At 28.9% G+C, this 14,115-nt stretch overlaps 1 protein-coding gene across 1 annotated transcript in view; it reads left to right on the top strand.

Moving 5' to 3' along the window:
* Positions 1 to 13,505, top strand: part of LOC113548114 (nuclear pore complex protein Nup88) — a 37,100-nt gene extending 23,595 nt beyond the window's left edge. The window contains exons 3-10 of the mRNA XM_026948800.1: positions 7,884 to 8,203; positions 8,811 to 9,028; positions 10,331 to 10,577; positions 11,994 to 12,259; positions 12,454 to 12,567; positions 12,666 to 12,889; positions 13,092 to 13,343; positions 13,433 to 13,505. Of these exons, the coding sequence (XP_026804601.1) occupies positions 7,884 to 8,203; positions 8,811 to 9,028; positions 10,331 to 10,577; positions 11,994 to 12,259; positions 12,454 to 12,567; positions 12,666 to 12,889; positions 13,092 to 13,343; positions 13,433 to 13,505 (1,714 nt within the window). The remainder of the gene's footprint in view (positions 1 to 7,883; positions 8,204 to 8,810; positions 9,029 to 10,330; positions 10,578 to 11,993; positions 12,260 to 12,453; positions 12,568 to 12,665; positions 12,890 to 13,091; positions 13,344 to 13,432) is intronic.
* Positions 13,506 to 14,115: the final 610 nt, after the last annotated feature.

The following is a 14,115-nucleotide window of genomic DNA, read 5'->3' as shown; positions in this document are numbered from 1 at the left end:
CTCGCAGACAATTAAAAATTATAATACTTGAACAACTTTTGTCTTGCTGTTACAATGCGTCTAATAAAACAGATTATACATTCATAAAAAAAAAATAACACTGAAAATATATTAGATATAAGTATGCACCACCGTTACATATTAACTAATACTACACTTAACTAAATAACTGATAATCATCTAAACTTAATACACAATTTAAAATAATTTGGGAAAGGGTGGTCCGCGAAAGTGTATTGGAAAAAGGTAATATAATATGGACTTGCATAAATGTATTTTGAGTACTATTTTTTATGATATTTTGTAGCTATAGCTATTTACTGCAATTTTCGTTTAAAAATTACTATAGAATGTGGAATTGTGATGCATAATATAATATCTGAATAGAAATTTCTACGTTTTCCATATCATTTAAACTTGTATTTACACAATTTACTACAATTTACTCTTGAACTATAAACTGTAAACTATATATTTTGGAGATATATATCAAAGCAGCAACATTTTCATTGTAGGAAAAATGATTTTATCATTGAATTAATTTTGTATATTCATAGTTGGTAAAAATCCTATATACTATCAACTTATAATATTTAAAATTTTAATCTTTAATATTATATTTATATATCTTACAAAAACGGTTAATATATAATATATGATAATATATCCAAAAAAATATTTTTCGGTATTTTCAATTGTTTAGTTTATAATATAAACTTTATAATATTACTATTTTATAATATAAAAGGTTGGGAACCGCTGGTTTATATAATTCCGTAGGTTATACAAATAAGAATATAGTTTATTACACAATATACAACTACACACACATTTTTAGTCTTTGTTATCGATAGTAGTTGAGTAATCATCATAAACTTTAGAAAATTATTTAACAGTATTTTGGTAATCAATATAGTTAGTCGTGTAGAGAATATTAAAAAAAAAAAAAAAAATTAGAAATCAAAAAAGTGATTTAAATATTTTGTTATTATTATTTTTATATTCATCTTTCCTTGCATAACTACGCTAAATATAATGTGATATACGATGCCCTAATTATTTTACTCTCGCTGCTTATAAATTATGTATTGATTTTACTGGTTTTTTGTATCTGTTATCAATTTTTAAAGTAGTAAAAATGCTTTGATTATCAACTTTTAGGGTGTTTATTTTTAGAAAATTGAATTTAGTTGATACTTGTGGAGGGGGAGAATCAAACAAAAATATTCTTAGTGCTTTTCTAAATACCTAATCTTGGAAAAAATTAATGAAAAACGGAAATTTTGTCGTTTTGTTTTATTTCAAATCAAAAACGAATAGCTGTAGATACTTGAAATTGTTGTTAAAAGTTACAAAAAATACATTATCATTTTTTATAAGTACCTAATATAAATTTCAAAATATTTAAATCCTTTTTATACATAATTTTTATAGATGGTTTTCTTATATTTGTATAAAAATATTTAAAACTTATTTCTTTTTACTTGCATTGGAAATTTAAATTCTGACAACTTCGTCTTATATTGCAAAAATTTGTAAACTACTTAGTAGTTACTATGCGCAAGAAAATTTAAAAAATATGTATATTGATTTTAAGATATTGCCTATTTATGCATTGAGTCACTGTTTTATGGTAATAAGATGATATTTATTCAAAATGTAATAATAATATAATGTAATATGGTTTAAAATATATATATTATTATTATCATTCTATATTTATATTATAACAAACGCAATTTTTCAGGTAATACTAATAATAAAATAAATTTCATTAATATCTACGTATATAAAAAAAAACATAACATAAAATAAACTTAGTGATTTAGGCTTACAAACATTTTCCCTCAAAATCGAGTTTTTCGTGTACAATGACTTATCGAATTATAATTTAACACATCCATTACAGTGACCCACTACAACTCCTACTGTACTGTAGAGCGATATCCACTTGCACGTCTTTTTACAATTGGCAATTGCGATAATGTTACCAGAGACCTTGGAGGTATTATATTTCATCTTCAAAAATTATTAAAGTAGAATAAAAAATTATATATGTACAACACATTTTTGCATAATACGAATGTATAGGTAAACTATAAAGATAATACTACTGAAAACTGAAATATAAATAATATGTTTACTATATAGTAAATATTTTACGACAGCTATGTGTCATTAAATATCTAATTTTGTTTTGATAATGAAAATAAAATTATGATAAAATCTTAGGAAAAGTTTGAAAACAATTAATTTAAAATTTAATTTAATATTTTATAAAACCCTAATTTAACAGCATTTTTTATATACTTAGTATTTACCTTTATATTTTATTTTTTGACTCATTATTATTTAAGTTATAATAATAAATAAATACTATTGGTAATATCATAGTATACGATATATGTATAATTTATATTATGTAGACCGTGATTCACGATTAAGAATTAAGAAATATGTTTTCGACTAATGTTAGGATAAATGAGAGACCATAGTATGGATTTTTTATTCTATATGAATTGAATCTATGAATCAAAGTAATGAGCGTGTTCCGTGTTTGCATGCAAACCAATAATATAATTATTAATAACGTAACGACTAACTATATAATGTACAGTGATATATAGTACAAATTTGTACAGTTTTAATAGCATTTCAAATACCTATCCAAACGATGTTTATTGAACGTTACAATAATATATTTAATAACCATTTTCGGCAATATTACACATAAACTCGAAGTTGATGTACACAAAACAATATGTACATGACCAGAAATAATTGTTATCGGCCTTACATATATTTATACGTCATACCTACGGGGTTATGTTCGTTTGGCGGTACAATATATACATGCACATAAATCTAACTAATAAGTAATTATTATTCACGACGGTGACGTTATTATTATTACCGTATATTCGTGATATAGGCGGTTTTCCAAACATCGCGAGCCCTCTATAAAATACCTACTTTTCAGCTGTCTCTAATATGCACGCACGCACGCATGTACGTCAAATCCACTATCTTGGGCTTTTGAACGCCTATAAAAACCACACCGCGATCTATATAATATATGTAATATCGCACCGTCGGTTGTCATGGGTGGGGTGGAGTGTAACCATATTATACACCTATACGCGCTACTGCTGCAGAGAAGAGCGAGGGTCGCGTCGTTCGGAGAACTTTTAATGAATTCCATAAATAATAGACGAAACTTCTTTCGATAAGAAACGGCGATGACGGGTTTTTATAGGTTAACCCGAGACCGGGTGGAACGACGGATTTCGCGGCGGCGGTGCGAGTTATATAAATCCGCCTGAAGTAAGGGAGCCCGGGGGCCACACGTGATCCACAGCGATTCTTAATGATACCTCTTCCGATGTCTCGGTGGGACCCGTGTATATAGTGTATAATGTAGTCCCGTGCTTGGCCGGTCGCTATACTTTATCTGAGCGCGAGTGTACACGCAAAGCGTTTAATAAAGAACCGCCGAGTATCGGATGATGCGCATATACTTTTGTTTTTGGCGCGCCGAGTGTATTTTACGAGCACCGGAACAGCGATTAACTTTTACGCTAATGGACCGGCTATTAAGGCACCGTTGCCGACGCCATCGCCACTGACACTATACAGCGTCCACCCGCTCCCGATAATCGATACGACTACTTTTTATACTGCGACCATTATACTACTACTACTACTATTATAAGCATATGCAAAAGCGGGAGGCGAAATCGCGTTAAATAAACGTATCTAATATACTATATGTGTGTACGTACGTGTACTGTGTACGTGTTTTCCCGTTTTGAACCACTTACACATTCATACATACAACCGTGCCTTACAATATTATAAGGAATAATTTTAAAACACTATTCTAATGTACGTATTTAGTCTAACATTAAGAATAATGTATTTGAAATTTCGAAGTATTAAAAATGAATTATTCCATTATGAATATGCGTAAAATTACAAAAAAATATCAATCTAGCATTTGAGTATTCGAATACCATAAATAATTTAATACTGTTAAAATTTATTTATTTTAATAATTTAGTAAAATTTAATAGGTATGTACTCAATTTATTTGTGCACAAACCAAATACCTATGATAGAATACATTTATTTAAGAAATAATTACTTACAACTCTAATTATCTATATGCATGGCGGTGTCGTGGTAATTTATGGTCTTCGGTATTTTATTTATCTGTGACAGGATAAGCACGAAATTTTTAAGGTAGGTACCCAAAAGTTTTTATTATAATATATTTCATTTCACGTATTTTCTAGTTCGTTTGGTTCTTTTTCGAGAGGGGTGTGTACAGTCGGCTGCTTAACTCGTGTTTTATTAAAACTGGGCCAAAAATCTTTTGCTCCGATTACTTTTCATCCAATTTTGGCCGGAAATAACGCGCAATCAAATCTGCGCGCTTATCAACAAAGCGGGACATCCGGCGTGACTTGCCAAGAGTACACCCCCTTTTTGTACTCCTGACGTTTTCGAAATATCGGTAAAAAGAGGGACGAATTGACGTTGGCTCGGTGTCATTCAGCACTAATTGACGGCCGAGAACCGAGTGAAAAACAAATTAGAGTTTGTACATAATTTATACACACGAATAATAGATACTCAAACGATATTGCGACAATGCGATGGACGTGATAAAAACGAAAGTAGATTGCTAAAAACAAAAAAGGGGTGAACAGTTAGCTTATGGGTGCATAATTTATTCGAATAAAATATTTATATTATAATCTCGATCAATCATCAATAGGCTTCTAGACTCTAGTTCGCGTTTCTATTGACGATTTTCGTTTTTTTTATGTAAATAATTGTTATGGTTTACTATTATTTTATTGCGTCGCTTGTAATGTTTAAATTATATACTTTAAACTGACTATAAAAATCTATACATTCAAAAATAATGTGCATGCACTTTTCACAAATTATATAATTTAAAAAATATTTTATCTAACATTACCTAATTGCAATATTTAAAAAAATATATATTTAATAAAATACAATTTATATGTAATGAAACGGTAAAGAAAAAGTGAAAGCGTTTTAAATTTAAAAATAGTGATAAAGATTACGTATATGTGTAATATAATGAGAATTTATTCTCTAGGCTAATGTAGACTATGTCTACATCTTAAATGTCTGGGTTACCTGGAAGTTGTAGTGGATGCGGAGTAGTACGTGAAAGCTGTTTGTATTATGGTGGAGATTCGTATAAATCGTTATGTAAAAATATATTGGTAATGTATCAATGAGCATAGGTAAATGTGTTGACAAATAGCTTGGAATGCTTGAATGGTTTTTGTATTTGACGGTTTCGCCGAACCCCAAAAGGCCAATATAGGATCAAATGGGTTGCGGTAGCCGGTAGGTAGAGTTTTATACAATTATAGTAGACCGTGGTTGAAGATGATCATACATAATTTCAGAAAAGACCTTAAAATATTTAGGTAGTTATTGAGATGTTTTCGCTTGTTTTTTAGATGGGAATTAAAGGTGAATCTTCTCACGAACAGTTGACAAAGATGCTCGACTCTTCACTAGTTTGAGGAATGGATATTAGTCCATTAGATATGGGTTAGAGCAGTCACCGCAGTGGAGTAAAAAAGTGACAAGAGTTGATTTGGAATCGTTAATTTTAATTGTCCAGGGTTTGAACCAGTAGTAGGTATACACTATTCAAATGGTTTAGAAGAATGGAGCTTCGATGGGATCGTGATCGGTTGATGATACGGTGGTATCGTGAGTCCACCATATAACATTCTAATTAGGACCATAGTCCTAATTAGAATGTTAGTTGACCATAATATGTTTGCCATGAATAGTGTATAAAGGAAAGGCTTGAAATCGCTTCCCTGTGGGACGCTAGAATAGTAATGTTTAACACTTTTTTTTACGTTTCCGACGACGATGTGTAGGTAGATTACAATTTTTCACTATCGCGTAAATACATAATATCAAAAACGAGTAAATGATATGTATAATTATTATAATTATTTAATCCGCTGGAATTATAATAATTATCTATAAGCTTTGAAAAGGAGTAATGTACAATCACTCCATAATATGGAGTTTATAATATATATTCTACAAATTCGTCTATAATATACTGTAATATGCTCGTTTGGTTTAAGTTCTGCCGTTGCGGCGTTCTATAGTTTTGAGTGTTACAAGGTTATCATCACTCGCCGCCATGGTGCATAATTGTTTATTAAATATTAAATAATAATAAGATCCACTTTATACCTATTATGTAATATTCTCCGATGACTACGGAAAATATTACAGATGCATTTTGTCGTCGGGTGAAATTTTATTCGAGTCCATTTTCATAATCATAAACTCCGCGGCACAGGTACAAAAAACTATGATATATGCCTATTCCTGTGTATGTATATGATATATTAAACCATAATATCCGGCTCTGTACCTCGCGGCGGAGCCACGCGAACTTTGCTAATAACGTTAAACTTTATTGACTTAACAAATTGTAACAACTGTGTATATGGTTTCTATTCGAAATTCGGCTGATTTATTAATGACTGTAAAACGCATGGTTATTCCTAATGAATTTCACTATAGAATAGAAAGCAAATCCGAATCCCCTCGTATTTGTTTACGAACGAAAATACCAGCGCGCAATTACATTTCGACCGAGATGAACCCTCCGAATGAATCTTCTGCAAATTATCTTATGTGCCGTACATAACCGTTATTAAAAAAATACGATAACAAAAACATTTTTGCTCTATCAACGACCAACTTAGTTCATCCTCGCTATTTCAAATTTGCTTAATTTCGGTAAACTTCCAAGTGCGCTTTTGACATCCGTTATAGAAACCAAACGCACCATATATGTATGATGTAGTCTTCTTCTAGCGTTATTAAACGTTACTGAGTGAATTACTTAATTCTTTTACAATTTAATACATGAAATATTCTCTTTTTAATTGTCTGCAATTGTCTCTACTCTAACTATGTATTGTATTATATTGACGATTTTCTCTCTCTATCAAATTTTTTGCTTTTAATTAATTTAAGTTTTGTGATCCTAAAATAATCTATTTAATTACGCTTTTTTTTATGTGAATTCATGTAACTTATACAACTTTAACAAAACAATACAGCATCATGGGGTACAATATAAATTGTTTTTCTGGAGAAATTGTGAATATAATGTATTTGTTATACGTTTTAATTATAATATTTCAATATCGTTTGTGGGCGTTTTCAACTAACAGAGCCAGAAAATATTTTTTTAAAACATAATACGCTCTATAAATATAATATTATAGTAAATTCATGCATTTTAAAGGAAAAAATGATAGAAAATTTAAATTAGTTGTTCATATTCAAATTTTAAATATTATAATACATACATACATTAAAAAGCATGAATGCAAACCAGAAATAACCCCCAAAAATATGTAATTTTTGAAAACCAATTTATTTTTAAATTTTAACCAAAATATTTATTTTTTACAAAATTTGAGTCTTATAAATGAAGTAGTGAGTCTTAAACCAAATTCTTTTATAGTGTATTTTGATACATCCAGACCGTTCCAGACGATTTTGAGTCTAATAAGCGAGTCTTATAAGCGGCGTCCACTGTATTATTATTTTAATATGATATTTTAAAAAATTTTGGGATAACCATATGATTTGATTTCATACCCAAAAACCCATAAAAATATAAATAATATCCTTATTTGTAGTTAGTATATTATGTAATATTAAGATGCTTTTCGCTAAATTATAACAAACGTGGTTTTTATATTATATCAAATTATTCTTATTTATCGATACCTCAGTGTTTGTTTACGTGTATATATTATTTGTATTATATTATTTATTCACAGCACGGCAATTTTACAAGATAAATTCTTCATAAACAAACACTTGACGGATGTGAAACGAGTCCGTTGGTATCCAGGCAGCCCCGAGGACAACCACCTCGTGGTACTCACCAATAACAAGAACTGTTTGCGACTATTCAAGGTAGACAAAGGTACCGGTAAGCTCGTGTCCATTTGGCGACTGGGCCCACAGACTTCTCGGATATTGGCTTCGCTGGGTGACACTGCTGTAGACTTTGATTTCGCGCCACCTGTACTCCTCGGCGACCGAATCCAATCGGAACCGTCTATCATGTGGCCTATACTTGTGTTACAAGGAAACGGTAAAACAACTCAGTATAATATAATAGTTTCCACACGAATTTTTCTCAGTGAGATACTGAGCTACCATCAAAGTGTAAAATCTATGCATTTTATCAGCTACTTATCGTGTATACAGTATACAGCCATAATAAAAAAATGTATATAAAAAATAGCACTCGTCATTGTAAAATCAATATATTCAACGAAGTATTTAGAATTTAAAATATATTTTTAATAAATTTATGTATACCTACACAACATTGTACGACGTATATAATTACAGACACTTGCATTGCTTAAATATAATTATAAAACAAAATTTATTATGATTCCATATTAAATTAAAATTAATTAAATAATGCCCGATTTTTGATGTTTTGATGTGTACAAACTTTTGGATATTTCGAGCAGTAGAAAAATAAATTTGGTAATAAAGTTAGCGTAATGTAATGAAGTATACTTATAATAAATTACAAGTAAACCTTTTATATATATATATACATAAGTAGAGTAAACTCGTGTGTTATTGAAGTACACCACCCTTTAGTATATTCGTTTTAATTTTGAAAATCTTAGAACTTTTATAAAAATTTATAAATTACCTATGTATTATATCTTCGTTCTTAGGGGAAGTGTTGTGTCTGAACACGACCGTCGATGACTCGATGAACATAAAGTCAGCAAAAATAACCGGTCCATTGACCATGTACCCACCAGCCGACGACAACTATAGCGAGGACGCCTGTTCCATTCTTGTCATGGACACTGTACCACCATCGGTCGTCATAGCATCCAACTTCGGTGAACTGTACAATTGCCTCCTGTTGCCAGACACCCAAACCAAAGTTAGTGTTTTCTATAATTGTATTTGGTTACTATACTTGTATATAATTATTTTATTATATTAATCTATTTCTTGAAAGGGTGAAATATGGAATTTTAATACAGTTTCGAGTTTTTATTTTTATTTTTTACTTTTCATATCAAAACGTTACTTGAATCATACAAAATAATAGTATTAAGTTGTTTTTTAATAAGTTGTAGAACAATTTAATTTTTTTAATTTTAAGCTAATTATTTTAATGTATTGTAGTGTTTTTCTTGAAATGTTTGCATATTTTTTTTAGTTTTTGCAAGTATTTAAGACATCAAAATCCCGGTCTTATGATTAGGTATTACAGTTAGTAGGTATCAATCCTAGTCAATGATGCCATAATGATATAATATATGCTTCGGGGTTTGTTGTATGTATTACGTATAATAGTAATTGATGTACCTGTGTATAAAACGACCGATTGTTAGTATTAAATGTTAAAAGTTTAGAGGTCCGCAAAAGTTTGTGATCCACTAAGATCTGGAAACTATTAAGTGAAACCAACCGTCGAATTAGTTTGTCAAACGAGCTTAACCCCTATTGTGGTTAACGATAATTAACGATGGTTTAATCTAACCGTAAAATAATACATTAACCGTTAACGATGTTTCTTTATTGTTTTCTAACCCGCAGGTGCTATGTACGCCGATTAAACGAAACAAAATATTACGTTTCAATTTTTAAACTAGGTACCTTTTGTACCTAGTATTTTTGTATAAAATTCCATATATTTTTCACAAAAGATTTTGATAATTTGTCATTATCATACTAAAACAAAGAATTTTTTCTCATTTTTTTTTTTTTTTGTATTAGAAGGTTAACAATAGCACATTGGGAAATATTTTTTTTAAATCATTACTTGAGTATATATGACACAGTATATTATAAAATGCATATTGTGCACAAAATATAGAATTCAACAACGCAGAAAAGTACAAAAGTACAATATAGAAAAAAATAATAAGAAGAATCATTTAAAAATACATAACCAAAAATATAAAATCTAAAAGTTAACGTTGTCTGTTGGCTGTATTTGCATGTTTGGGAAATAAGCTATAAACACCCATAAACCATTCGTAGCTCATCGAACCGTATAACGTTTTTTCGATGAATAAATCTTCTAAATATTGTTATAGTTTAAGTCCATCAAACTAAGTTGCTTTTGTAATTTTATCTAAAATTTAGATTCTAAATAATCTAATAAATCTATAAATTATATTATTATTGTACGCATAATATACATCAAAAATTCTTAATATTATTCGTGTTTTAGAACAATGATGAATATGAGCCTAGTGAATACCAACACGAATACAGTTTACACATAATCGAAACCATCGAATTAGAGTTGGGCTTGAACATTGAGGACAATGGTGAGTACGACAGCTTCAACACAATACATTTGAAAAGAGATGCGGCCGTCACGTCCAGATATTGGTGTTTACACAACACTGGTGTACACTCAGTCACAGTACCGCTTACGGAATTGTTGGACGAGTTTTCTAAAACCACCACTACAGGTAGATCATACCTATTATTAAAAAGTCAATAATAACTTTAGACATAGGATTCTGATGATTCATGACTGATAGTATTAAAATATATACAATTTAAATTTTATTTTATTTTTTATGTTTTTGGTAAGTATAATTTTTTTACAATGCCTACAATTGTAATTTTCCTTAAGAAGATGTAGAATTCGCATATTTTTACTCCGTCTTACACACGTGCGAAATAGCAAATTTTCGTTCTCAAGTTTTTATATTGTGCTGTTAGTTTTGATATTAGAGCGAACTATTATAAAATTTAAAGGTAAGATTATTATCCAAGGCTCCACCTAGCCATTTATTGATATTGTTATTTTTGAGTAAGTTATGATCATTTTAAAATTTACAGTTTTAAAAAGTTCATAACTTACTTAAAAATAATAATAAAAATAAAAGGTTACGTGAAACCTTGGATAATAGTCTTACCTTTAAATTTTATAATAGGTCAGTTCACTCTAATATCAAAACTAACAAAACTATTGAAACTGGTGAACGAAAATTTGCCATGTCTCACGTGTGTAAAACGGAGACAATAACACATACGGGTATACGTCCTCTTAATTTTTTATTTCATAGACATTTATAGTATAAACCCGATATAATAAACAATATTAAATTGGCATTGACGTATAGAACGTTGTATTATTAATTACCACATACATAATATATATATATATATGTATATTATTGTAATTGATTGTAATCATAGGCGCAAATAGTGTTTGAGATTTGGGGGGGGGCTGAAGCCCTAGCTACTGAATGAAGCATTGAAGCATTTATACAGGTAATTAACACCTAAAAAAATTTTTAGTACAACATCTAAGTATATCGTATACTACTTACTTAATTACAATATTGACAGAAAATAAAACTTACTAAACATTTTTTTTTAATGTGCAATTTCATCTAGTTATAATAGTTGTCAAAATTATATTTACGATTATTTATATATTATTTATTTATTTATATATTATATACATTATACATTTATACACCACATAACTTTTAGGAAAACGTATTAGCCAAATGGTATATCAATATTTGAGCTGCAACAATAGACTCCGTAATAAGAATGCTTATTATTCTTAGTTCTTGGTAGGTAATAGGTGTTATGGTTTATGGCTACAAGTCTACAATGTACAATAATAATAAAAATAATACCACGATAAATAAAATTTGTTCTTTTACGAATTACATAATCTTAGAAATACAAACACGAATTTTGCATCATAAACTATAATAATACTGATAAAGCTTAAAAAAAAATTAGGAAATGTTTGGAGGACTTAGCCCCTAAAGCCCCCCCCTTATTTGCGCCTATGATTGTAATATAGATTATTTAAAAAAAAATTATTTTACTGCCTTAACTAAATTACATGTATCTTTCAGACGACTTCCGTGGATCACCTGACATACAAGGACAAAGTTTTGTAGAATATTACATTTGCACGGGTCTTATGAACGGCGAAACGAAACCTATCAAAGGGTTTGCCGTCCTAAGCTTTCCTACAGACTTACTAGTCACTTTATTAAGCAATGGTGAAGTCGTTACTCAAGCTGTCCCAGATTTCCATTACAATAAACTGTCTATTGCTAATACCTATATGAACGAAGATAACGCCAATTCTGAAGATCAAGTCGATAATTCTGAAAACGTAAGATCGTACATTCTTATTATAATTCACAAATAGATTGTTAGTAATCGTCTAATTAATTTTGATCACTATATAGATTCGATTTACATCGATTCAAAATTGTTTATTTCTCAGTGTCTTTAAATATAAAATCTTACACTTGACAATATGTATGATTACTTTGCATATTAATGATTAATGTATGTTTTATTTAGGTTGACAAAGATGACTTTAGTTCATTTATCGCTGCATTACTACAAAAAGAAAATGGTACAAAAAATACAATTCTAAAATTAGGACCAGATGTTCCCAACGAGATTGTAATACAGGTAAATATTACTTTTACATATTTAATAGGTATGCAGCAATATTACAATATTTATATTTTTTAAATAAAGAAAGCTTATTTTTGAATCATTACATTTAGATGGTCTTACAAACTATGAACATGCGAAGAGTCACATTAAATAATCACAAAATAGTTTCTGAAGAAATTGAAAGAAGAGTGCGCATGCTAGCTAAAGCAAAGGAAAGGCAATTACAAGAGATGCAACGATTGGAAGAAGCTCGACAAAAATTACAAGATGATGTAGAAAATAAAGCTGAAAAATTAGATGAAATTAATAACAAACAAGAAGAATTGACCCAAAGGTAATTTTAGGTTTGCTTTAAGTACCATCAAACAGCAAACTAAGAAAACACATCTTAGTAATAGACAATAAACATGTTTGTTTTTTTTTAATTTGTATGGTAGTATGGACATTTGAGTTATATGTCTAGTAAATTTTGTACCAAATAATATTTCAATAAACACCTATTTATAACCTTTTTTTATGCAATTTTCTTTATTTAGAGCTTCTTCAATCCTTTTGAAACTCGTCTCAGCATCGCCTGATAGTATATCAATAAAAAAGAAGAGAGAACTGTTGGAATCATATAAAACTAAGATGGAATTGATGAATAAACGCATCGAAGAAGCTAGAGAAAAATGGAACATTGTGCAAACCGAGTCAACAGCATCTGTATATAAACAATTATATGGAACCCGTTCATTAAAATTAACTCTTGAACAAGAACTAGTTATTAAAGGAAATTTATCCGAAATGTATGTACACATAAGTAATCTATTTAATAATATATAACATATTATACTTGTGTTGTAAACAAAGAAAATAATTGTTTTTTTTTTTACAGGGGATCTACAATTTTGGATTTAGAAAAAAAAGTGAGAGACTTAAGAACTGTAATTAATACTATTGCCAGTTAAAATACAATATTTATGAGACTGACTAACTGGTTACAAAATATTTTTTTTTTCCAAAATATTTATTTTTCATGTTTAATTTTTTTTTTTTTTTTTGATATTTCAAAAACTAAAATGTAAATATGATAATTTTAAATTCATTATTAATTAATAAAACATTCAACAACCATTGTTTATAGTTTATGTGTGGATATACCAAATAAACTATAATACAATTTTTCATTACTCACTGCAATATTATACAAACAAATGTTTTTGTTAATTATAATTTAAAACTGTAATAATTACTACTTTTACCTATATTAATGTTTTACATTATAAAAAAAAAATAATCATAATAATAATGAAAAAATATATAGTTTGTAAATAAAATATTTTAAAATATAATATTTTAATGATAAAAATCAATCATATTGTTTCAACTGTAGTGTACTGTTGTTGGCTACAATAATAATTAGAAAGGAAAATTAAATATGTTTAATTCGGAAATAATACTATTTATTAGTAACAACACAAAAGAATGCATAATGGAAGACATGCTGACCAAATTCAGATTTAGTAATACTGTTATGCAACATACTATATAAATATTGTTATTATTGCTGTTGTCATC

The sequence above is a fragment of the Rhopalosiphum maidis genome, chromosome 1 (assembly GCF_003676215.2).
Source record: "Rhopalosiphum maidis isolate BTI-1 chromosome 1, ASM367621v3, whole genome shotgun sequence".
NCBI lineage: Eukaryota > Metazoa > Arthropoda > Insecta > Hemiptera > Aphididae > Rhopalosiphum > Rhopalosiphum maidis.
The sequence above is the reverse complement of the archived record's forward strand: the minus strand, read 5'-3'. Positions and strand labels throughout refer to the sequence as shown.